At 44.5% G+C, this 23,536-nt stretch overlaps 1 protein-coding gene across 9 annotated transcripts in view; it reads left to right on the plus strand.

Moving 5' to 3' along the window:
• Window positions 1-20,431, plus strand: part of TNC (tenascin C) — a 108,335-nt gene extending 87,904 nt beyond the window's left edge. For all 9 annotated transcript variants that reach the window (XM_038745918.1, XM_038745919.1, XM_038745921.1 and 6 more), the window contains 8 exons: window positions 407-550; window positions 2,018-2,148; window positions 4,904-5,036; window positions 9,523-9,674; window positions 13,102-13,198; window positions 14,315-14,476; window positions 16,589-16,752; window positions 19,706-20,431. In XM_038745918.1, the coding sequence (XP_038601846.1) occupies window positions 407-550; window positions 2,018-2,148; window positions 4,904-5,036; window positions 9,523-9,674; window positions 13,102-13,198; window positions 14,315-14,476; window positions 16,589-16,752; window positions 19,706-19,816 (1,094 nt within the window). In that variant the 3' untranslated portion in view covers window positions 19,817-20,431. The remainder of the gene's footprint in view (window positions 1-406; window positions 551-2,017; window positions 2,149-4,903; window positions 5,037-9,522; window positions 9,675-13,101; window positions 13,199-14,314; window positions 14,477-16,588; window positions 16,753-19,705) is intronic.
• The last annotated feature ends 3,105 nt before the right edge of the window (window positions 20,432-23,536 follow it).

Genomic DNA, 23,536 nt, shown 5'->3' on the forward strand with positions numbered 1-23,536 from the left:
AAGAGGGAAAAAGGATAATTTCAGAAATGCAAATGGTAGTGTGGGGTGGGTGAATGACTTTTGAAATCTCTTTGCAAGGTAGTGTTAGTTCTGTTCAGTTGGTTGGCCAATTGAAAAGCTCCAGTCTGCTGCATATGGAAAGAATCTTCTGATTCCAAGCATTCCTTGTGATTTAATTCTTGGAACATCCAATTTTCATAGGATAAATCCTTTGTACATGAGGTGATCACTTGACCGAAGTGTTGGTATGAGTCATTTTCAAGATGAAATTCAGTTTTCCATAAGGGTCACTTGCAAGTTTCATGTTCAAAGTGGATGGGGTACAAGCTGGATTTGCTATTTCCACTTTCTGTTCATGGCTCTTCCAGGCTGACCTAACTACCTTCCATCATGTCTTTGCATTTAGAGCCTGAAGTGACTCGGACAGTATCTGGTAACACAGTCGAATATGCTTTGAGTGACCTGAAGCCAGCCACTGATTATACACTCAGGATCTTTGCAGAAAAAGGACCCCTGAAGAGCTCTATCTTAACGACCAAATTCACAACAGGTAGGATGTTGATTATTTGAAACCATCTTTGCCCAGGAAAAAGCACTTATTAAAAGGCCTCTGGAGGAAGGTATTCAGTGAAGTCATTAAACTGCCCCCACTACACACTTGGCCTTTTTAAACTGAAATAACTTTATTTTCCCAGTGGGAAATTAGTTTTAGTGGAAATCTTTTTCAATGGAAAAGCATGCTGATGAGCAAGAAACTAAGTACGTTAAAGAAAGATGTAGCATGCAGGGATTCCAAGGCCTCACTTGATTTGTAAATTTGGCCCATTTGTGGATTTTAGGGAGCAACTCGATGCACTCCATCACACTCTCTTTACTCCATTTGTTCCAGCGGCCTTTAGCCAGCAGAATATTTTGTTTACTAATACCAAGGGCATGTATTTGTCCTTTATGATTCCTTGCATTTTAGTATATTGGTGTTTCCCAACTCCGTTGGACTAGATGCTCCTTGTGGGCAGGGGCTAGTTCTGGTCCTTTCTCTGTAATTCATTACAAGTCAGGTTCTGGCTTTGTACCATGGGTCTCTCAGCCACTATTGTTGACTGATTCTCTGCTTAGTCCAGTGAAATCTTCGGTCCGGGTCTCAGTCTTTCTATGGATACAGAAAAAGGAATGATAAATGGGAAATTTGATTCCCTAAACCTCTCTTTCCCAGAGGAGGTCCCTGTTTACTTTCAGTCTTTGTCCTAGTATCTCCAAAGAGAAAACTGTTTAGCACACCTGGACAACAGCAGTGATCAAACCCTCAAAGGGGGAGCCCCACAGCACTTATGTACATATCTGTAATTTATTTATAGTAATGTCTCTTTTCCCCTCTAGACTGTAAGCTCGCTATGGGCAGGGAATGTGTTTATATTGTTATGTTGTACTCTCCCAAGCACTTAATACAGTGCTCTGCAAACAGAAAGCACTCAATAAATACCACTGACTGACTAACCCCAGGACAAACAGAAGTCTAATAAATGATCTTCCTGGAGCTGGGGGAGAATGACTGTGCTAAGTCCCCAGAGAGATTCCTTGTGGACCTAAGTAAGAGGGGAAGGGAATGTGGTCTCTGCCTAGTGTCCACAGTAGTAGGATAATGCTCAGCATCTTTGCAAAGATGCATGAGATGATGCATAACACCAGTTAATGAGAAAGTCAAAAAGCCATTCCTCTTCTCCCTCCTCCTTCCTATTATGGATGTGCAGAGCTGCTGGCCACAGGGAAGGCAGGACTGAGTGGGATGTCAATCTTCCAATATTCAGACCCCACAACTCATGGGTTCCTGATTTCCCAATCTCTGAGAGGCCTGGGTCCAACAAATCTCACCCTTCTGGCCCTCCCCGATCCCCAAAGAGAGAAGATTGTGAATTTTAGCTGCTCAGGGTTGCTGATGCTGACCACATGACAATGATCTCCCCCTACTCTCTTCTCTATCTTCTTTACTAATCCTGGTCCCAATCCCCTGTCCCCACAGAACTCGATTCTCCAAGAGATTTAATTGCCTCAGATGTTCAGTCAGAAGCGGCTCTGTTGAGCTGGAGACCTCCACAGGCCTCAGTCACTGGCTACCTTCTGATGTACGAGTCCGTGGATGGCACTGTCAAGGTGAGACATTGGTTGTGTTTTTGAAAACAACAAGCTCATGGCAGCATGATGTCTGAAAGGTTAGATTCACGTCCGGACAGGACTGAGTCTCACCCAGCAATGTGGCTCAGTATATTAAAGTGATTCTGACACCACCAGGTTTCTTGCTGAGCATTAGGAATGACTCTGAGTTTGCAGTGGATGCGATGAGGCCCTTTGGGCAATATCACTGAACCTTCCTGAAAGAGAATTTTCTTCTAAGAAACTCTGTTGTCCATCTGAGGTTCCCAGAGCACAAGAAGAGAAAGACTAGATGAAAAGTATAACATATTTTTAAAGAAAGCAAATGCACACTGGAGAGCAGGAAGGATACTTACTTTCAGAAATTATGTAGTGGAGGCACCTTTCAATCCAGGATTTGATCTCTAAGGACACATATAATAACCCCTTTCTGGTCCAGATTTTCCCAAGCACCTACATCAGTTCCTGACATCTCAAGAGAGAGATGGTTGCCCTTTCAGGCCAGTGAGGGACTATTTGGTATGGTACCCCATATCCAGGAAGAGGAGAGATGTGCCAAGAAGTCTCTGGCACCCACTTGGCTGTGTGACTCCCAAGAAAGGGGAGAATCTCCTATATGCCCCTCAAGTGGGTATCCTGGTAGGAACATATTACGTGATTATGTCCATTCTGTTGCAGCACGGGTCAGCCTTAGCTGGCTTAACACATGGCTTAGAAAATACTTTCTTGGAACAGGTTTGGAAGGTTTACAAGTAACTGTATACTTAGTGAATGTAATGAATCCTGCAGGATACATGACCACAAGCCTTGCAATGAACTGGTGTTATGTTGACAGGTAATGGGCCCGGGGCCCTCAGTAAATTCATCGGTACTGAATGAATGCACATCTAGGAACCTTTTCCATCTACTCCTGGACTCACTTGGCTTCACATTTTTTCAATGGTATTTGTTAAGGGCTTACTATGTGCCAGACACTGCACTATGTCCTGAGGTAGATACAAGATAATCAGTTTGGACACTTTCCATATTCCCCATGAGGCTCATAGTCTTAATACCCATTTTACAGATGAGGCAACTGAATCACAGAGAAGTAAAGTGACTTGCCCAAGGTCACACAGCAGACAAGTGGTGGAGCTGGAACTAGAATCCAGGTCATTTTGATTCCCAGGCCTGTGTTTTATCTCCAAGGCCACACTCCTTCTCTACTTTTATGGCCCATACTCAAGCCATGTGTTGAGGCAAAAACTTAAGGATTAGACATATATAAATAACAGATATTCCAGTTGAGTTTGAGGAGATGGTAGAGGATGATGTCAAGAAATATCCCTTAATGTCTGATTTCCTTATTGGCCAGAATTCAGAGAAATCCTCTTTTAACATCTCCTAAGCATCACTGTTAACAAAGGGTTTTGCTCTCAGAATGGCCAAAGCCAGTAAAGTGACATTGCCGTCCTTTCTCCCAGGTAATTAGTACAGTACTCAGCATGCAGTAAAAACAATAAATACCACCAATTTATTGATTAATTAATTAGAAGACACTTCCTGGATCTGGGAAACTCCCACTTGTTCTGCCTGGCCAGGTACATTTTAGAACAATGCACGTGCCAGTGTTGGGCAATGGGTAGGGTCCTCTACCCACACAGGGGTTAAACTTTTCTTTGACACCCCTACTGAGTTCTAGAAAGTTTTAGTGGGTCCAGTCCCAGGAGTTCTAGGTCCCCATGAATATTTTTATGTTTTTAGAGAAATATACAAAGCTCCCAAAGTTGGGATTACTCCTATTCAGCTAGTCTCAAAACTCCCAGCTGTTCTACTCCTTTGAAATGCTTAGATTCCTATATCTAGGCAGGAGCATGTTCAGTCTGAGTCCCAAAATGAGGCTCACCCTTCACTTCCTTCTCCACTCAATCAATCGTATTTATTGAGTGCTTACTGTGTGCAGAGCACTGTACTAAGCGCTTGGGAAGTACAAGTTGGCAACATATAGAGACAGTCCCTACCCAACAGTGGGCTCACAGTCTAGTCCCCCTTGATGCCCTTGCTCCTCTGGCCTCCATAATCCTGAGAGGGAAAGCAAAGGGATCACATCACATTGATAAGATTCCCAGGAAAAATAGTATGGTCAGTCCAACCCCATGGGCCACATAAGTTAGGTAAAATCTGCATCTTAGGATTTCCTTTGCCTTTCCTGAAAATAGTCAAAGGTTTTCAAAGGCAAATACTCCAACTGGGCCAAGTCTACCACTCTCACTCCTGCCCATCAGCAATGACTGGGGGAGGTGGGTCCCCCTGGCCCCCAGTGAAAGGAAAGGTAAAGAAAGGCCCATTCTAGCATAGGAAGGGCAAGACACAGAGCTGCCTATTGTGGCCTTGAAAAGATATTCCCTTGGTTGTGAATCTTATCACTGACTTTTAGTCAATCAGTTAATGGCATTTTTTGAGCACTTAATGTGTGCTGAGTTCTGTACTAAATTATTGGGAGAGTACAGTACTACCTAGTAGCCTAGGTTCATTTTCAAGCATCCCTGCAGAATGCTGTCACTACAAGTATGGATTCTCCTGCAGATCCCACCAGGGTTCCTAAGGCCCCCCCATTCAGAACAGATTAATTTCCTTCCTGGTTCCCTAGAGAGGGCAGTGCAGTATTTAAATGATCTGATAAAGAAACAACACTCCCAGTGCAATGGATGACTCCTAGAAATCTGCCCTCTGAATCGCTCATTCCAGACATCACTGTGTTCTCTTCTTCCCTTAGGAGGTCATCGTGGGACCCGACACAAACACCTACAGCCTCACTGACCTGAACCCATCCACTCACTACACAACAAAGGTCCAGGCACTGAACGGAGACCTAAAGAGCAAGATCATCCAGACCTTCTTCACCACCAGTAAAGAGCCCACAGAGCAGGGAGTGGGGTGGGGATAAGGGTGGGTGGAGGCGGGACAGGGGCAGGGTTCCCTTTTCCCTATGTTGACGGTTTCATTCTGCACTTCATCCTTACACTGCTGCAGGCATTGACCAAAGATGATGAGGATAGTAACAATAATATTAATAACAATAATATTAATAATCAGTAAATCATATTTACTAAGCACTTACTGCGTGCAGAGCACAGCACTAAGCAATTGAGAGAGTACAATCTTACCTAGTTGGTAGGCACATTCCCTGACCAAAATGAGCTTGGTATTTAGTAACTGCTTACTATGTGTCAAACACTGTACTAAGTCCTGGGCTAGTTACAAGATAATCAAGTCAGATATAGTCCCTGGCCTACTTTGGACTCACAAGGAAAAGGAGAACTGGTATTTAATCACCATTTTACAGATGAGGAAACTGAGGCCCAGGGAACTTTAATCTGCAATAGGAATCGAGAAAGGAGCAGATGGTAGTTTCCCAGTAGGCCAAGCTGTAAGCAGATCATATAGCAGAAACATAGAGATGGAGAGAAACAAACCAGGGAAAAAACAAGAGACACAGGTAGGAGAAAGGCACACATACACACTCCCACTCACCCAGAAGATCATCCCCTTGGCAGTAATGGTAGCAGCCAGAGAGGGATGCAGTGGCAATGCCTCTCCTCCAACTCTGCCAGAGCCTGTTTCACTGCTCCTACCCCAGCCTAAGACTGTGGTTGCAGTCAACAGGATCATAGGACTTCCAAGTTTCCAGTGAGGGGAAGCTCTTTGCTGAGTTTTGGGGGGATTTTTTTGTTTGTTTTTTAAATGGCATTTGCTAAGCTCTTACGATATGTCAGACACTGTACTAAACAATGGGGTACGTACAATTTAATCAGGTTGGACATAGTCCCTGTCCCACATGGAGCTCACAGTCTTAATCCCCATTTTACATATGAGGGAACTGAGGCCCAGTGAAGTGAGTTATGCAAGGTCACACAGCAGACAAGTAGCAGAGCTGGGATTAGAACCCAGATCCTTCTGACTCCCAGGTCCGTGATCTATCCAATAGGCCATGTTGCTTCTGGGGACCCTGAAACTCAGGGAGCAGCAGCTGCAGCCCTCCATCTCCCTCCAGCTCAGGGCAGGAGCCTCCATCATAATCAGGGTCCTACCTCTGGCCTAGAATGCCCTCCCTCCACACATCTGCCAAACTAGCTCTCTTCCTCCCTTCAAAGTCCTACTGAGAGCTCACCTCCTCCAGGAGACCTTCCCAGACTGAGCCCCCCCTTATCCTCTGCTCCTCCTCCCTTCCCCATCGCCCCCTCCCTTCCTCTGTCCTACCCCCTTCCCCTCCCCACAGCAGTTGTGTATATTTGTACATATTCATTACTCTATTTTATTAATGATGTGTATATATCTATAATTCTATTTTTTATGGTATTGACACCTGTCTACTTGTTCTGTTTTGCTGTCTGTCTCCCCCTTCTAGACTGTGAGCCCGTTGTTGGGTAGGAACTGTCTCTATCTGTTTCTGAATTGTACTTTCCAAGCGCTTAGTACAGTGCTCTGCACGCAGTAAGTGCTCAATCAATCAATCAATCAATCAATCGTATTTATTGAGCACTTACTGTGTGCAGAGCACTGTACTAAGTGCTTGGGAAGTACAAGTTGGCAACATATAGAGACAGTCCCTACCCAACAGTGGGCTCACAGTCTAGAAGGGGGAGACAGAACAAAACCAAACATATTAACAAAATAAAATAGAATAGATATGTACAAGTAAAATAAATAGAGTAATAAATATGTACAAACATATATACATATATACAGGTGCTGTGGGGAAGGGAAAGAAGTTAGATGGGGGGGATGGAGAGGGGGACGAGGGAGAGAGGAAGGAGGGGGCTCAGTCTGGGAAGGCCTCCTGGAGAAGGTGAGCTCTCAGTAGGGCCTTGAAGGGAGGAAGAGAGCTAGCTTGGTGGATGGGCAGAGGGAGGGCATTCCAGGCCAGGGGGATGACATGCACCAGGGGTCGACGGCGGGACAGGCGAGAACGAGGCACAGTGAGGAGATTAGCGGCAGAGGAGCGGAGGGTGCGGACTGGGCTGTAGAAGGAGAGAAGGGAGGTGAGGTAGGAGGGGACAAGGTGAAGGAGAGCCTTGAAGCCGAGGGTGAGGAGTTTCTGCCTGATGCGCAGATTGATTGGTAGCCACTGGAGATTTTTGAGGAGGGGAGTAACATGCCCAGAGTGTTTCTGGACAAAGACAATCTGGGCAGCAGCATGAAGTATGGATTGAAGTGGGGAGAGACACGAGGATGGGAGATCAGAGAGAAGGTTGATGCAGTAGTCCGACGGAATAGGATGAGAGCTTGAACGAGCAGGGTAGTGGTTTGGATGGAGAGGAAAGGGCATATCTTGGCAATGTTGCGGAGCTGAGACTGGCAGGTTTTGGTGACAGCTTGGGTGTGAGGGGTGAATGAGAGAGCGGAGTCGAGGATGACACCAAGGTTATGGGCTTGTGAGACGGGAAGGATGGTAGTGCCGTCAACAGTGATGGGAAAGTCAGGGAGAGGGCAGGGTTTGGGAGGGAAGACAAGGAGTTCAGTCTTGGACATGTTGAGTTTTAGGTGGCGGGCAGACATCCAGATGGAGATATCCTGAAGGCAGGAGGAGATGTGAGCCTGGAGGGAGGGGGAGAGAGCAGGGGCAGAGATGTAGATTTGGGTGTCATCAGCGTAGAGATGATAGTTGAAGCCATGGGAGCGAATGAGGTCACCAAGGGAGAGAGTGTAGATTGAGAACAGAAGGGGACCAAGAACTGAACCTTGGTGAACCCCCACAGTAAGGGGATGGGAGGGGGAGGAGGAGCCTGCAAAAGAGACTGAGAATGAACAACCGGAGAGATAAGAGGAGAACCAGGAGAGGATGGAGTCTGTGAAGCCAAGGTTGGATAGCGTGTTGAGGAGAAGGGGGTGGTCCACAGTGTCGAAGGCAGCTGAGAGGTCGAGGAGGATTAGAATAGAGTATGAGCCATTGGATTTGGCAAGCAGGAGATCATTGGTGACCTTTGAGAGGGCAGTTTCCGTGGAATGTAGGGGATGGAAGCCAGACTGGAGGGGGTCGAGGAGAGAGTTGGTGTTGAAGAAATAAATGATTGAATGAATGAATGAATGAAAGGGAAGCAGTATGGCCTAGTGGAAAAAGCCTGGGACTGGGAGTCAGAAGGACCTGGGTTCTAAACCCAGCTCTACCACTTATCTGCTGTGGGACCTTGATCAATGCACTTAGCTTCTCTGTGTCTCTGTTAGCTCATCTGTAAAATGGGGCTTAAGACTGTGAGCCACATGTGGGACATGGACTGTGTCCAACCTGATTATCTTGTATCTGTCCCAATGCTTAGTACAGTGTCTGGCACACAGTTAGTGCTGAACAATGTACTGTACTCTCCCAAGCTCTTAGTACAGTGCTCTGCATATAGTAAGTGCTCAATAAATATGATTAACTACCTTTTTTTTTTAAAGGGAAGCCCTGATTCAAACCCTTTGGTCATGCAGTGCCAGGCTTGCTAATGGATCCATTAGCACTTTCATGCAGGCACCATTCTAGGGGACAGTGCTGGGGGAAGGGAAGAGGGTGTGCATGACACAAAAAAATCCTCAAGAGTATACTTTAATAGCAACCCTGCCCTTGCAGGGAATTCAGTTTGTTACTTCAAGGCATTAGCAACAAAGTGATTTGAAATGTCAGGTCCCATCCCAGACAAAACAGGTACAAAAAAATGTGAAACAGTCCCAACCCTTCTTTCTGGCCAGGCCCACAATTTCAGCCCCAGAATAGAGGGACATTTTGAATTGTTCACTATCTTTGCCTCAGCCTTTTAGATTAAACTCCAGACTGTTCATTGACTCATCAAGGCTTGCAAAGGCCACATGATGCTGAAGATCAAATCTCCTGGTCTAGATTCAGTTTCCCTTGTCTGTTCCTCGGCTCACCCTCCCTGAGCACTGAGAACTTGAGCAGTCTACCCTCTTGTCAGGTCTCATGCTCAATTCCCTTATCACCCACAATCTGTTTCAGGACTGGAAGTTAAGGAAACGCTCCCAATTAATACACCTGGAATTTGTCTCCTGTATTTTTCCAAAATACTTCCATGTCACTGATCTTGTTTTTGACTGACTGATCTTCATGTCCCTATGACATACCTGAGAGGTAGGTTGAGGCAGGAATTTGCAGGCTCATGTTCAAAAAAGGAAACTGAGAAACAGAACCGTTAAGTGGCTTATCTAGACTCACACAGCTGTCAATTCAAGTGCTGGAACTAGAATTTGGGGCCTCTGATTCCCAAACTCATGCCTCTCTAGACCACATAACTCCTTAGTGAGATTTAAGCCCTGTGATTCTGGATTCCTCTGTGATATACAATTCATCTAAAACTTGAAAAGATTTTCAGAGTTGTTTCCTGTCTTCTTTACTTCTAGCTGGGCTCCTCTACCCTTACCCTAAGGACTGTTCTCAGACAATGCTGAATGGCGAGACCACCTCCGGCCTCTACACAATCTACCTGAATGGAGATAAGGCTCAGGCCATCGATGTCTTCTGTGACATGACTTCTGATGGAGGTGGATGGATTGTGAGTATGAATAAATGGAAGTCCTCATAGTGACGCCATTTTGGCTACACCCCTTTGAATGCTTGGCAAAAGCCAAAATAATGAATGGGAGAAATGGAAATGCCTAAGGATAGTCAATCATCCACCAATAGAGCATCTAATATCCAGCTGTCACTGGTCCCACCTTCAGTAGAGGATGCCAGATTAGTCCAGCTCCCTTCTTCGTAGGGAAAGACATAGGGCTGATAATTTAGGTACTTCCTGCTGGATGCTTGAACTGGTAGAGAATCTTTGCTTCATATGGGCCCTGGCCCAGCAGCAGATGGACTCTGTCAGCCTGAATGAGGTTCAGCCGCTGCCCCAGTTGCTTATGTCCAGGATTTGATCCCCTACAGGGCCAGAGACGTGACACCCTCCCCCCCCAAACCCCCACTAGTCCCCAGCCAGGGGGAAAGATTCAAGATCCACATTAACGCCAACATTAGGAAAGAGACAGTTGCATCCTGATACTGCCACTACTGAAGACCCCAAAACCCAGTTTGCCTGGAGAAAGCTTGCTCAGGGCCCTCAACTCATTAATTTCCACTATGAATATTAGCAGAGAGTCATGCGTTCAGCATCTCTAAGAAATAGCTGTCAGGGCAACAAATCTGTGCCATGGTCTTGACTTCCTTTGAGCTACAAATATTCACTGTTGCCATATGCACCAGGGCAGGGAAAGTGTAGCAGTCTAAGAATTGTAATAGTAGTAATAACCATAATAATTGTAATGATGGTATTTGTTAAGCTCTTATTAAGTGCCAAACACTGTACTAAGAGCACTGTAGATGCAAGATGTTCAAGTTGGACACAGTCCCATTCCCACATGAGGCTCACACTCTAAGCAGAGGGAATATGATTTAATCCTCATTTTACAGATGAGGAAATTGAGACACAGAAAAATTAAGTGACTTGCCCAAGGTCACACAACAGACAAGTGATTAAGCTGGGATTAGATCCCACATCCTCTTCCTCCTAGGCCTTTGCTCTTTGCATGTGGTGTGCTTTTTTGGATTCTTATGATTAGGCTTAAATATTTAAAATGTTCCCATTGTCCAAGAGCTTCTGGATCCATACATCCAATGTAAATCAAATATTTCTAGATATATGGAATTTAAGTCCCCATAGATAGATAAGGGTAAAGCAAAGTAATAATAATGATAATTGTTATTATTGTATTTGTTCAGTGCATACAATGTGTCATTGGGGAACATACAAGTTAATCAGAATGGTCACAGTTCCTGTCCAATTAAGAAGAGTGTCCCTCCTACTTTTTTTATGGTATTTGTTAAGTGCTTACCTCGCTGTGAACCAGGCACTGAAATAAGTAATGGGGTAGATACAAGCAAATGATGTCAGACAGAGCCCCTGCCCTACATGGGGCTCATGGTCTTAATCTCCATTTTATAGATGAGGTAATTGAGGCACAGAGGAGTTAAGTGACTTGCCCAAGCAAGTCACATAGCCAACAGATTACACCCAACTGTTTCTGACTCCTAGGCCCATGCTCCATCAACTAGGTAACACTGCCTCAGTGTCTAAGTAGGAGAAAGAACAGGTATTTAAAATCCACAAAGAACACCAGATCATAGGACGGGTCATACATTTTTCCATTATCCTTAGCTCTTTAGAAGATGCAAGGAGATGCAGAGTTTAGAAGGCTTAGAAAATTCCCTAGGCCTAGTCCTTCCTAGGAAAAAGAAGAATAGCAATTAATGTGAAAGATCATCTTTATTTTCATAAGAGTGAATGTGGAGACAATCTCTGAGGGAGATAGGGCCCAGATTCATTCAATCAATTTTTGAGCACTTTCTTTATTCTGAGCACTGTACTAAGCACTTTGGAAAGTACAATATAACAGTAAACAGACAAGTTCCCTGCCCACAATGGATAAAGCCCTATGAGATGCAATATGAGCACTTGGAATTTGGATGAGAATGGGCAGTTAAGTGAATCCGAGCAGCGAGAGTGAAAGTTACTACACGTCACATCCAACCAAAGCTTGTTCCCCCTAGCTGAAAACCCAGCTGGGACCTGGCGAAGAATGATTCCTTTTCATTCATTTCATTCAATTGTATTTATTGAGCACTTACTATGTGCAGAGCACTGTACTAAGCACTTGGGAAAGTACAACAGTAAACAGTGACATTAACCACCAGCAATGAGCTCACAATCTAGGGTGGGGGAGACAGATATCAATACAAATAAATAAAATTACAGATATGTACATAAGTGCTCTGGGGCTGGGAGTGGGGAAGAGCAAAGGGATTATATAAAATTACAGATATGTACATAAGTGCTTCGGGGCTGGGAAGGGGGAAGAGTGAAGAGAGCAAGTCAGGGCAAGGCAGAAGGGAGTGGGAGATAAAGAAAAGTGGGGCTTAGTCTGGGAAGACCTCATGGACGAGATGTGTCTTCAATAAGACTTTGAAGCAGGGGAGAGTAGTTGTCTGTCAGATTAGAGGGAGGGTGTTCCAGGCCAGAGGCAGGACAAGGGCAAGGGGTCAGTCACGAGACAGGTGAGATTGGGGCACATTAAAAAGGTTAACACTGGAGGAGTGAAGTGTATGGGCTGGGTCGTAGAAGGAGAGAAGCAAGGTGAGGTAGGAGCAGGTAAGGTGATGGAGTTCTTTAAAGCCAGTGGAGAGGAGTTTTTGTTTGATGCGGAGCAACCATTGGAGTTTTGTGAGGAGTGGGGTGGTGTGTCTAGAACATTTTTGTAGAAAAATGATCTGGGTAGCAGAGTGAAGTATGGGCTGGAGTTAGAAAAAACAGGAGGCTGAGAGTTCAGCAAGGAGGCTGATTCAGTGATAATAATAATAATGATAATGATGGCATTTGTTAGGCACTTACTATGTGGGGAGCACTGTTCTAAGCACTGGGGGGATACAAGGTGATCAGGTTGTCCCACATGGGGCTCATAGTCTTAATCTCCATTTTACAGATGAGGTAACTGAGGCTCAGAGAAGTTAAGTGACTTACCCAAAGTCACACAACAGACATCTGGTGGAGCTGGGATTAGAACCCATGACCTCTAACTCCCAAGCCCATGCTCTTTCCACTGAGCCATGCTGCTTCTCAGTAATCCAGGCAGGATAGGATGTGTGATCATATCAATGTGGTAGCAGAGTGGATGGAGAGGAAAGGGCAGATTTTAGCAATGTTATGAAGGTGGGACGGAGAGGATTTGGTGACGGATTGAATATGTGGGTTGAATGATAGAGGAGCCAAGGATGATGCCAGGCTACTGGCTTGTGAGATAGGAAGACACTGTGTGTGTCTACAGTGTTAGGAAAGCCAGGAGAAGGACAGGTTTTGGGTGGAAAGATAAGGAACAGGTGTAGGTGACCCATTTATGCATGTGTTTTCCACCAAGTCCTCAAATCCAGTAATACCTATTGGTTTGTAGGTATTTCTGAGACGCAGCAATGGAAGACAAGACTTCTATCAGAACTGGAGAACCTATGCTGCAGGATTTGGGAATCGCAAAGATGAATTCTGGCTAGGTAAGGCTCTCTCAACACCTTCAATTCCAATCTCTTTCTCCCTCACCCTCCCTTCACCTTCACACCGACCAAATATACTCCAAGGAAAGCAGGTTGATTTTGACAATTTGTGGGCAAGTGGAGAGTTGCTTGTTGGTTTCCTTACTTTTTTTAAAAAAAAGAGGGTTTTTTAAGTGCTTACTACTAAGTGCTGGGGTAGAAACAAGATAATAAGCTCAGAGGCAGTCCCTGTCTCACATAAGGCTCATATTCTAGGTTGGAGAGAGGAAGAATTAATCCTTATTTTACAGATGAAGGAAATGAGGCTGTGACTTGCCCATGGGAGAATTGAATCATTAATTCACCAATTCATTTATTCACTTTTGTTCACTGACTTTTTTTCCATTCAGTAGTGCTTTTTGAGCACCACCTGGGCATAGAGCATATTCTAGTGTCTACTTTGTGCAGCATTTTATATTTGGCATCTGCCATGTGCAGAACAATGTATTGAGTGATTACTAAGAGGGAGGCACCTATGCCATTTTGAGCACTGTAATGGTTGTCTAATGTGTACAGGGTGCTATACTGAGTTCATAGGAGTATACAATAAAAGTAAGGGTCCCTGCCCTCAAGGAGCTTACAGTGTAATGGAGGAAAAGAGGGAAAATGTAGGTATTACTAGTAATTGTAAGAATATGCAAAGGTATGGAAAACAAATAAATGAATAAGAAATGGCCTTTGTACATGATGATGAAGTGGTAAGGGTGCCAGAAGGAGAAAGTTCTAACTGCAAAGACACTAATGGTAAATTTAAAATGATGTGTCCATTTTTTGAATAAACTTGCCCTTACCTAGCCTCTTTGGCCACCACACGAACCCTCAGAATATGTGCAATGTCCATTACCAAACATTCATGCTTTTAATCACTTAGTAGCTAGCTCTACACACAGTCAGTGCTCAATAAATGCCATTGATCGATTGATTTTAATGCCTGTCACTCCCTCTTGACTGTAGGCTCCTTGTGGGCAGGGAAGATGTCTACCAACTCTGTTATGCTCTTCCCAAGTACTCAGTACAGTGTTCTGTACACAATAAGGACTCAATAAATAAAGTTGATTGATTGTCTATTTTATGTAGGGTTGGACAACCTCCACAAAATCACTGCCCAGGGCCAGTATGAATTGCGGGTGGATCTGCGAGATCAAGGAGACACAGCCTATGCCACCTACAACAAGTTCAGCGTTGGAGATTCTAAGAGCCGTTACAAGCTCAACGTGGAAGGATATAGCGGGACAGCAGGTAGGCCCGAGTGGTGATTTTAAGCACTGAAGGGATGAAAAGCCTCTCTTTTTGAAAACCCACCATTCCTAGAGAACAGTGTTCTGCCAGTGCAGAGAACGAAACAACAGTGTAACAAGCTCATCCAGTTGACTCTCAGTACAACATGAGTGGATTTTTTTCCAGCAGGACAGCCACACCTCCAGTCTTAGCCCACATCACGATACCTACAGCCCACAAATGCAGTTTTCTTCAGTTGACTTGATGCCCTCTTCTCATCTCTTATACAGCAGGCCTCTCTCCCCAGCCCAAGACACAGTCTCCTACTGGAGCACCCATGCCACTTCTCCCTTCTTTTGACAGGGGTCAGTGAGACTTGGACCTAGCTGTGCTGCAATCAAGACATAATTTGTTTCAGAACTGCAAGAGGGAGGTGCTGATTTTTCGCTGATTGCCTCCGCCCTTAGGGATTGTTTTACCTTTTCAAACGAGCTGTTTTTCAAATAGTTGCTTAGGTTATTCGCTAAAGGGGGTAGTTGGAGCTTGGTTGACAAAGGGCCAAGATTTCAATGGCAGAGCATTCTGCCCCACCGTAAGAGGGAGGGAGTGGGGTGGATGTTCTTATGTGCTTTAACCACTGGGAGGAAGTACCTCCCATCCAATCAGCACTGTGAGTGCTGGGATTACGCTCATATAGCATCTGCTTGAGGAAAATATAAAGTAATGCTGCAAAGGCAGTTACTACTGAAACCAGGGAGAAACACAGAGAAGCAGGAGCCAAACTAGGATTGTGGATTACTGGGACTTTGTTCAGAGGCATTGCCTTGCATTTTACTACTTGGTAGAAAAAGATTCATTAAGGAACCATTTTACAGAAAGGGTTTCCAAGCGAGATTTGCAAATTCACACCATGTGCTGTTTTCAGGGACAGATGGAAAGGTTGCCTTCCTGTAATTGAACACTGAGGAGAAAATGCATTTTTTCACTTCAATTCATAAATATAAGTCGGGTCAAATGGGGCTCTGCAGGAGGATTTTGGAAATTAGTTAGAAAACCCAAGATAGCCTCACCTAGCACCTTGCAGTATCAACCCCTTCATTGTGCCTCGTTCTCACCTGTCCTGCCGTCGACCCGCGGCCCACATCCTCCCCCTGGCCTGGAATGCCCTCCCTCCACACATCTGCCAAGCTAGCTCTCTTCCTCCCTTCAAAGCCCTACTGAGAGCTCACCTCCTCCAGGAGGCCTTCCCAGACTAAGCCCCCTCCTTCCTCTCCCCCTCCTCCCACTCCCCATCCCCCCTGCCTTACCTCCTTCCCCTCCCCACAGCACCTGTATATACGTTTGTACATATTTATTACTCTATTTTACTTGTACATATTTACTATTCTATGTATTTTATTTTGTTAATATGTTTTGTTTTGTTGTCTGTCTCCCCATTCTAGACTGTGAGCCCGCTGTTGGGTAGGGACAGTCTCTATATGTTGCCAAGTTGTACTTCCCAAGTGCTTAGTACAGTGCTCTGCACATAGTAAGCGCTCAATAAATACAATTGAATGAATGAATGAACCCAAATCTGCCTTTCCCCCGACTTAGCCACTGCATCAGCTCCCAGTGAATGTTCCATTAGCCCTGTTGCAATGTGCTCAGAAATGCTGAGATGTATATATCTGCATCTTGAAGTCATTTGGTGTACACAGAACCAAAGGAGGAATTTACTGTTAGGGGAAATCAATAAATTAAACTAAAACTAAGTTTGCAATTCCAAATAGCTAATATAAACCACGTGTGTTGTTTAAACTGAGGGAAGACAAGAAGGCAGACACAGTGAGGGAAGTGGAGACAATGATCACTGATCAGAACAATATTTAAAAAATAAAAAGTATGCACTGATTTATATGCTGATAGCCAACATGAGACAATGATCACTGATCAGAACAATATTTAAAAAATAAAAAGTATGCACTGTTTTATATGTTGATAGCCAACACGTAACCCTAGCAGTTGATCATTACAGATGGAAAATTGGTTGGTTTGGTACACCTCACTCCTGGAAACTTGTTTCTTACTTGAGCTATTCTGGACCATCAGAGAAGAAACTAAAGTGTCAATTTTTATACCTTTTTTTCCATTCAGGTGACTCCATGACTTATCACACTGGACGCACTTTCTCCACATATGATAAAGACACAGACTCTGCCATCACAAACTGTGCTTTGTCCTATAAAGGAGCCTTCTGGTATAAGAACTGTCACCGAGTCAATCTGATGGGTAGATATGGTGATAATAGTCACAGCCAGGTGAGTGGATCAGTCACCCATTCAGAGCATTTATCCAAAGAACATGAGATTCCCCATCACTCTTTTTTTACTGAGTGCCTAAAATGTATATCATGTTTGAAGTACTTCCTTCTTCCAATTCGTTAAGTGCTTACTATGTGTCAAGCACCTTTCTAAATACTGGGGTAGATAGAAGTTATTCAGGTTGGGCACAGTCCCTAACCCACCTGGGGCTTACAGTCTAACTAGGAGGGAAAATGAGTATTTAATCTCCATTTTATAGATGAGGAAACTGAGGCACAGAGTAGTTAAGTGACTTGCTCAAGGTCACACAGCAAGCAAGTGCTAGAACTGGGATTAGAACCCAGGTCTTCTACCTCTCAGGACATGATCTTTCCACTAGGCCATGCTGCTTTCTGAAACTACATCTTTGCCAGAAGAGGGCTTCTGCCAACTCATTTAGAATCTCCCCACCTTATAATAATAATGATATTTGTTAAGAACTTACTGTGTGAGCACTGTTCTAAGCACAGCAATAGATGTAAGTTAATCAGGTTGAACTTTATATCCTATAACTGCCTTGCCAGCACTTCCATGAATGCCTAAGCTTTTAAGCACTGATAACCCACCATTGATATTATTAATGATTTAAAATTCAGCCAGTAAACAAATGCATCTTGGCAAGATTGCTTAGAGCAGCCCAGTGGTCCTCCTCCTCTCTCTCCCCTCCATACCTGCCCAATAGAAAATTTCCAGCTTCTAGAATGCATGAAGATTCCACTTCTCCTTTCAACCTGGGCTCCTGCAGAAGGTGGCTGTAAGGTGCCTCCTTGTCACAAAGCATTGTTAGCGGAAGAGAAAAAAAGGGCTGGGAGTCAAGCCTCAGGGCTCTGGACTCCCTAACAGGTCTTGTTTCCAGCAGACCCAATGCTTCATAATGAAATCTCCAGCCATCCTAGCAACTGAATAATAATAATAATAGTGATAATAATGGTATTTAAGTGCTTACTTGTGTCAAGCACTGGGGTAAAGTACAATCAGATTGGACATAGTCCCTGTCTCACTTGAGGTTTATAGACTAGGGGGATGGAGAAGTATTGAACCGCCATTTTACAGATGAGGAAATTGAAGCTCAGAGAAGTTAAGTAACTTGCCCTAGGTCACACAGCAGGCAAATTGTGAAGCCACAATTAGAACCCAGACCTCCTAACTCCCCATCCACCAACACCCCCTCATCCCTCGACTACCACTTGACAGGGGGCTTTTCCACATGCACTGAACACACAGTCCCTACCTGCCCTTTAGAAATTTAGAAGCTGAAAAAAAAAAAACAGGAAATAAGACAAAAGCATTTTCTTCTACACTCAGACATCTCTATACACACACAGATACAACCATATGATATGTTCTTCTGTTTCTTTTTTAATAGCAAAAAGAATCTTCGAGTCAGTTGAAAAAGAGAAAGGAAGGAAGTGTGAGAAAACATCTGAGAGTAGATAGTACCCAGAAAGTTTTCCCCTGGGCCTCCAGAGAAATTTCTCCTATGTCTCTGAAGCAATCAGATGACTTTATTTGTAGATCAATTGCTGCAAGCACTTATGTTTGTAACATCTTTTTTATGGTATTTGTTAAGCACTTACTATGTGCCAGGCACTGTACTAATCAAGTTGGACACAATCCATGTCCCACATGGGGCTCACAATTTTAATCACCATTTTCCAGATGAGGTAACTGAGGCGCAGAGAAGTTAAGTAATTTACCCAAGGTCCAACAGCAGACAAGTGGCGGGATTGGGATTAGATCCCAGGTCCTTCTGACTCCCAGACCCATGCTCTATCCACTAGGCCACGCTGCTTTTTGCCATTCCTAAATTCAACCAATTCCTAAATGTGCTGCCATTCTTAAATTCAACCAGAGGCTGAAGGGAGAAGTCTCCTGAGACAGGGAATTCCTTCTTAACGTTCTTATCTTTGTTTTCATTTCACCAGCAAGTCAGTTCTTCACAATATTCCTAATCTGGGATTAAACCCTGTGCTAGAAGGAGTGAGGAGTTGACAAAAGGGATCATGCAGTTTCCCTGGTCCCACATTCTCCCCATTTAGGTAGCCGATTGGGAAAAGTAGCAGCGTGGCCTAGTGAGTAGAACATGGGCCTGGGAGTCAGAGGGACCTGGGCTCTAATCCTGGCTCTGCCACTTGTCTGCTGTTAAGTCACATCATTTCTCTGGGCCTGTTACCTCATCTGTAAAATGAATATTAAAACTGTGAGCTCCACGTGGGTCACAGACTGTGTCCAAACGGATTAGCTAGGATCTATCCCAGTGCTTATTACAGTACCTGGTACATAGGAAATGTTTAACAAATACCATTAAAAAAATTAAAATGTAAGTAGTGACTCAGTGGATGGTGCAGCAAAGTTTGTCCCACTCCCAGTGGCATCTATTGTATGAATTAATGGATCTGAGGAGCTCAGAAGCCCTGATGAATCAAACATTCTGGCTCCTGATGAGGTCTTTACTAGGCGGCTTCACATTAAGGTTTCTGGGGGTTTGCTGGGAGGTTTGCTGGGAGTGCTGTCAGTTCATTTGACTGACATGTCCAGGGCTCCAGTTAAGGCCACTTTCTCTGCACTGTGAATACAGAAATCATCATGAGAGTAATAATAGTAATTTGTATTTGTTAAGGTCTTACTATGTACCAAGGACTGTACTAAGCACTAGGGTAGAGATGACACAACCCACATGGTGAACCAAATGAAGGGCCCTGGGGAAAAAAGCAGGTGGAGAAAAGTTCCAGGGTGCACATTCTTACTGTAGAGACAAGACTAGAGAGCTAAGGGAGAAGGGACGAGGATGTTGCTGAATCTTTTCCAATGTCATTTCGGTCCCCAAGACTTGCTAATTCAAGGCATGGATGAAATGGGAGAAATGGGTCCTATTACTCACCACCAGCCCTGCGGCATTTCTCTTTTGTAGGGCGTGAACTGGTTCCACTGGAAGGGCCATGAACATTCAATCCAGTTTGCCGAGATGAAGTTGAGACCTTCCAGCTTCCGGAATTTGGAAGGCAGGAGGAAGAGGGCATGAAATTGTCGCGCTGCAGAGGGCAGTGTCAGAGGGAGGGAAAGAAGTCTGGAGTTACAAAAGGATCTTACCAAAGCATCAGTGCCGCTGGTCTAACCAGGCCCACCAGAGTCTTGACAGAAGGCTTAGCAAACCACAGCAGTATCTGGCACCACAGAGCAGCCCTCACACTCTCCACGGTAACATCCTTCACACCAAAGACGACAATCTCAAAAGGGTTTTTCATTTTGTATTTTTTGTTTCTGCAGAAATCTTCCAGTGACATTCTTATGTGTTCTTTTTACTCTTCGGTGGCTCTGGGGAGGGATGGGGAGCAAGCTATTCATTGGTAGTTTGTTTTAGAACCAGCCGTATTTTACACAAATTGTATTATTAATTATCATTATTATTATTAGCTATAATTAAATGTTTGTCATTGGAAGGCATTTTTGTACATTTTCTACAACCAAGACAGAAAAAATGAAACAGTTTCAATTTTAAGCATATGGTTAATATTATTAATGTTATAATAATAATAATGATAATAATAAACTAAATGTTTTTAAAGTGATCCATGCTTTCCAAAACACAGCAGGACAGTGTCTGATTGTATTTTTTTTAAATAAAAGCACAATTACTTTTAAATGAATTTCCTGTGCTTTTTTATATGTTGAGTCTGTGAACCACCAGACCAGTCTTCTCTGAGGAAAGGGAGAAAGAATTGATTAGAAGAGTAACATGGGCAAATGACTCATTTGGGAATGAAGAACCATTAGGTTGGCTGAGGATGGCGGTGCATCCATTTCAAGGCAGCCTATGGAGGCTGTTGAGAAATGGAGGTCAGGATTTCCTGCTCAAAAGTGTGACTGGGACACATTTTTCAAGAAATCCTACCAGTTTTCCTCTCTCACCCCCTCCTCGCATGAAAGCCCTGAATTAGAAACCCTTGTATAAATAACAGACTCACTGTTTAATCTGCAAAGAGCCTTTTAAACAGTTCCTGTGAACCATCCTCTTCAAACAAAGGCAATAAACGGTTTCTGGGTTAAAAGAATGCCTTACCCCTCCTTACAAGGTTTCTCTCATTCTCCCAAGCCAACTTTCCTGCCTTGGCTTTCTTGGAGACAGGATCAGGAAGAAAGGGACCGGATCCACACACCGGCTGTGAACTGGACTGCCCTCTCAGGCTCTGGGTACCTCCCGCTGAGGCCTGCCCCTTGGGGAATCAAAAGAGCTGGCTGGGCTCCATGAGGTTTAAGTTCACATTTTAAAGCTCCTTACTAGCATAATAGTCTTGTCTCCAACAGCATCTTTCTTTCCTAGGGCTTCAATCCTGTCTGCCCCTCTGCCCTCCCTTCTCTCATTCCCCCACCCTCTACAGCCAATTTAATAGCCAGGCCTTTACTGGGAATGTTACTAGCGAGAATTCTCTTCAAATGCCTCATTAAATTAGCCCTGGGTTCAAAAGCTGTGGAGGAGAGTGCCTGGCATTGACCAAGGCTTCCCAGCTTCTGCAGTGGCTCTATTCCATGAGCTGAGCTCTCTGCCACAGCTGCTGTCATTTCTCCCCACACGACTGCCCCCACCATCACTGCAATAGCCACTTTCCTACTGTGGGGCTTCAGATCACTTTAGTCTTTGCACTGGTAGGAGTCAATCAGATCCTTTCACCTTCAGTGGCTGGCAGATCTGACTGACATACAGAACACTCTGAATTTTTTTAATGCAACCCCTCATCTCCCCAGAGTTACTCAGTTAAGGTGGAGAACTTACTTCATGAAAAATGTCTCCTGCATTTTGTCTCCTTCTTGGGTTTGTTATCCTTCTTTCCCCACCCCTTTGGCAATTGATGGAGGTGGGTGCTGACAGAGTGAAAACCAAGGTGTCAACCCCGAGTTCTGGAGTTGTCTTTGGACAGTGGGTCGCTTCTCCCGTGGGATTTCCACTCCCAACTGGTGAAATGGGAAATGGGAGTGCAGGCAGGAATAACTGGAGTGAACTACCACCTGATGTTAGATCAGCAATTGGCAAACACACTCCCTTCACCATGTTTGCTTTCTTTCCCATCCACTTTCCCTCCCACCTCTGAGAGTCCCTGCTCCCTTTTCTCCCACTCCCGTCTACATCACCTTTGCACTTGGATTTGCACCCTTTATTCACCCCATTTATGTATATCCGTAATTAACTTATTAATTTTTATGTCTCTCTCCCCTTTTAAACTGTAAACTCCTTGTAGGCAGGGAACATGCCTCTGAACTCAGTTGTATTGTACTCTCCCAAGTGCTCTGCAGACAGTAAGTGCTCAATAAATACCTTTATTTAGTAGGGGAATGATTGATTTCTGGCATGCTCCATGCCTGTGATAAAAGCTGTTCCCCTGCACTCTTGGACTCCTCCAATATTGCCAACAAAAGCGCTGCGATAACCATTGCCTTCCTTCCCACTGCCTGAATCCCCTTCTGGCATGTTCTGCGCCTACTGGGACTGGGATAAAAGCTGCTTCTGTGAGACGTTGTGAGACCCACTCCACCCCACCAGTACTTAAAGCCCATTTTGTATCTTTGTTCATGTTGTGCTTTACTGTTTCATCACTCTGTCTCTAATCCCACTTATACACTTAGATTATGAGCCCCCCAAGGGAGAGGGACTGGGTCTAATTCCTAACTCTGTATACTCTTCTAGAACTTGTTTACAAAAAACAAGAGGTTTGACTCACAATCCCATTTCTGCTCTTTCCTGTTTCTTTCCCCCTGGTTGCTGACTGCTGACTCCCCCTGGTCACCCAAGAGGTCCCTGACTTTGGTAACCCATTCTTTAATTCATGAGTCATTGACCCCAGTTCAAGGCTTTCCCCATTTCCCACCTTGGTCATCCTCCACCGTCTCCCCCGCTGCCAACTCCACCACTTATTCTCCCTTCATCCCAACCCAGTGCTACCCCAGGGACTCTGACCAGCTCTCAACATTGCAGGGCTCAAAGACACTTGCAAACTGCAGAGCAGAGAAGGGGCCTAGTTGCAAGGTCCAACGTGTTGGAGCTGGAGAAAAGGTGAACAAAATTTGCAAGGATACATATAGAATCCAAAGTCTGCTGGGGCATGGCAGGAGAGGCCAGATGGTGAGTTTGGATGTGGGGAGAAGGTCAGGAAATAGGTCAATGTGTGTGTGCCTTGTGGCAGGCAGGTGGGAAGGGGACATGTTTTGGGGGAACTATGTCCCTGTCTGTAATTTATTTATTTATATCCCCCTCTAGACTTTAAGCTTGTTGTGGGCAGAGAATGTGTCTACCAGCTCTGTTATATTGTACTCTACCAAGCATTTAGTACAGTGCTCTGCACACAGTAAGCACTCAATAAATACAATTGATTGATTGAAATGGACAAAACCATGAATTAATGGATTAGTGGGGAGACAGTGGGGCCATTTCCCCTGCAAATTCACAAAAGCAGAGATTTATTTAACCACCCCATAAGATGAAGTGACTTCCACTGAATGGAGGTGGAACTCTATAATAATAATAATAATGATAATAATTGTGGTGTTTGTTAAGTCCCTTACTATGACCCAGCCACTGTACTAAGTGCTGTGGTGGATACAAGCAAATTGGGTTGGACAAAGCCCCTGTCCCACATGGGGCTCACAGTCTCAATCCCCATAGGGAAGCAGTGTGGCTCAGTGGAAAGAGCACGGGCTTGGGAGTCAGAGGTCGTGGGTTCTACTTCCGCTCCACCACTTGTCTGCTGTG

Source organism: Tachyglossus aculeatus, chromosome 4, assembly GCF_015852505.1.
Source record: "Tachyglossus aculeatus isolate mTacAcu1 chromosome 4, mTacAcu1.pri, whole genome shotgun sequence".
Classification (NCBI taxonomy): Eukaryota; Metazoa; Chordata; class Mammalia; order Monotremata; family Tachyglossidae; genus Tachyglossus; species Tachyglossus aculeatus.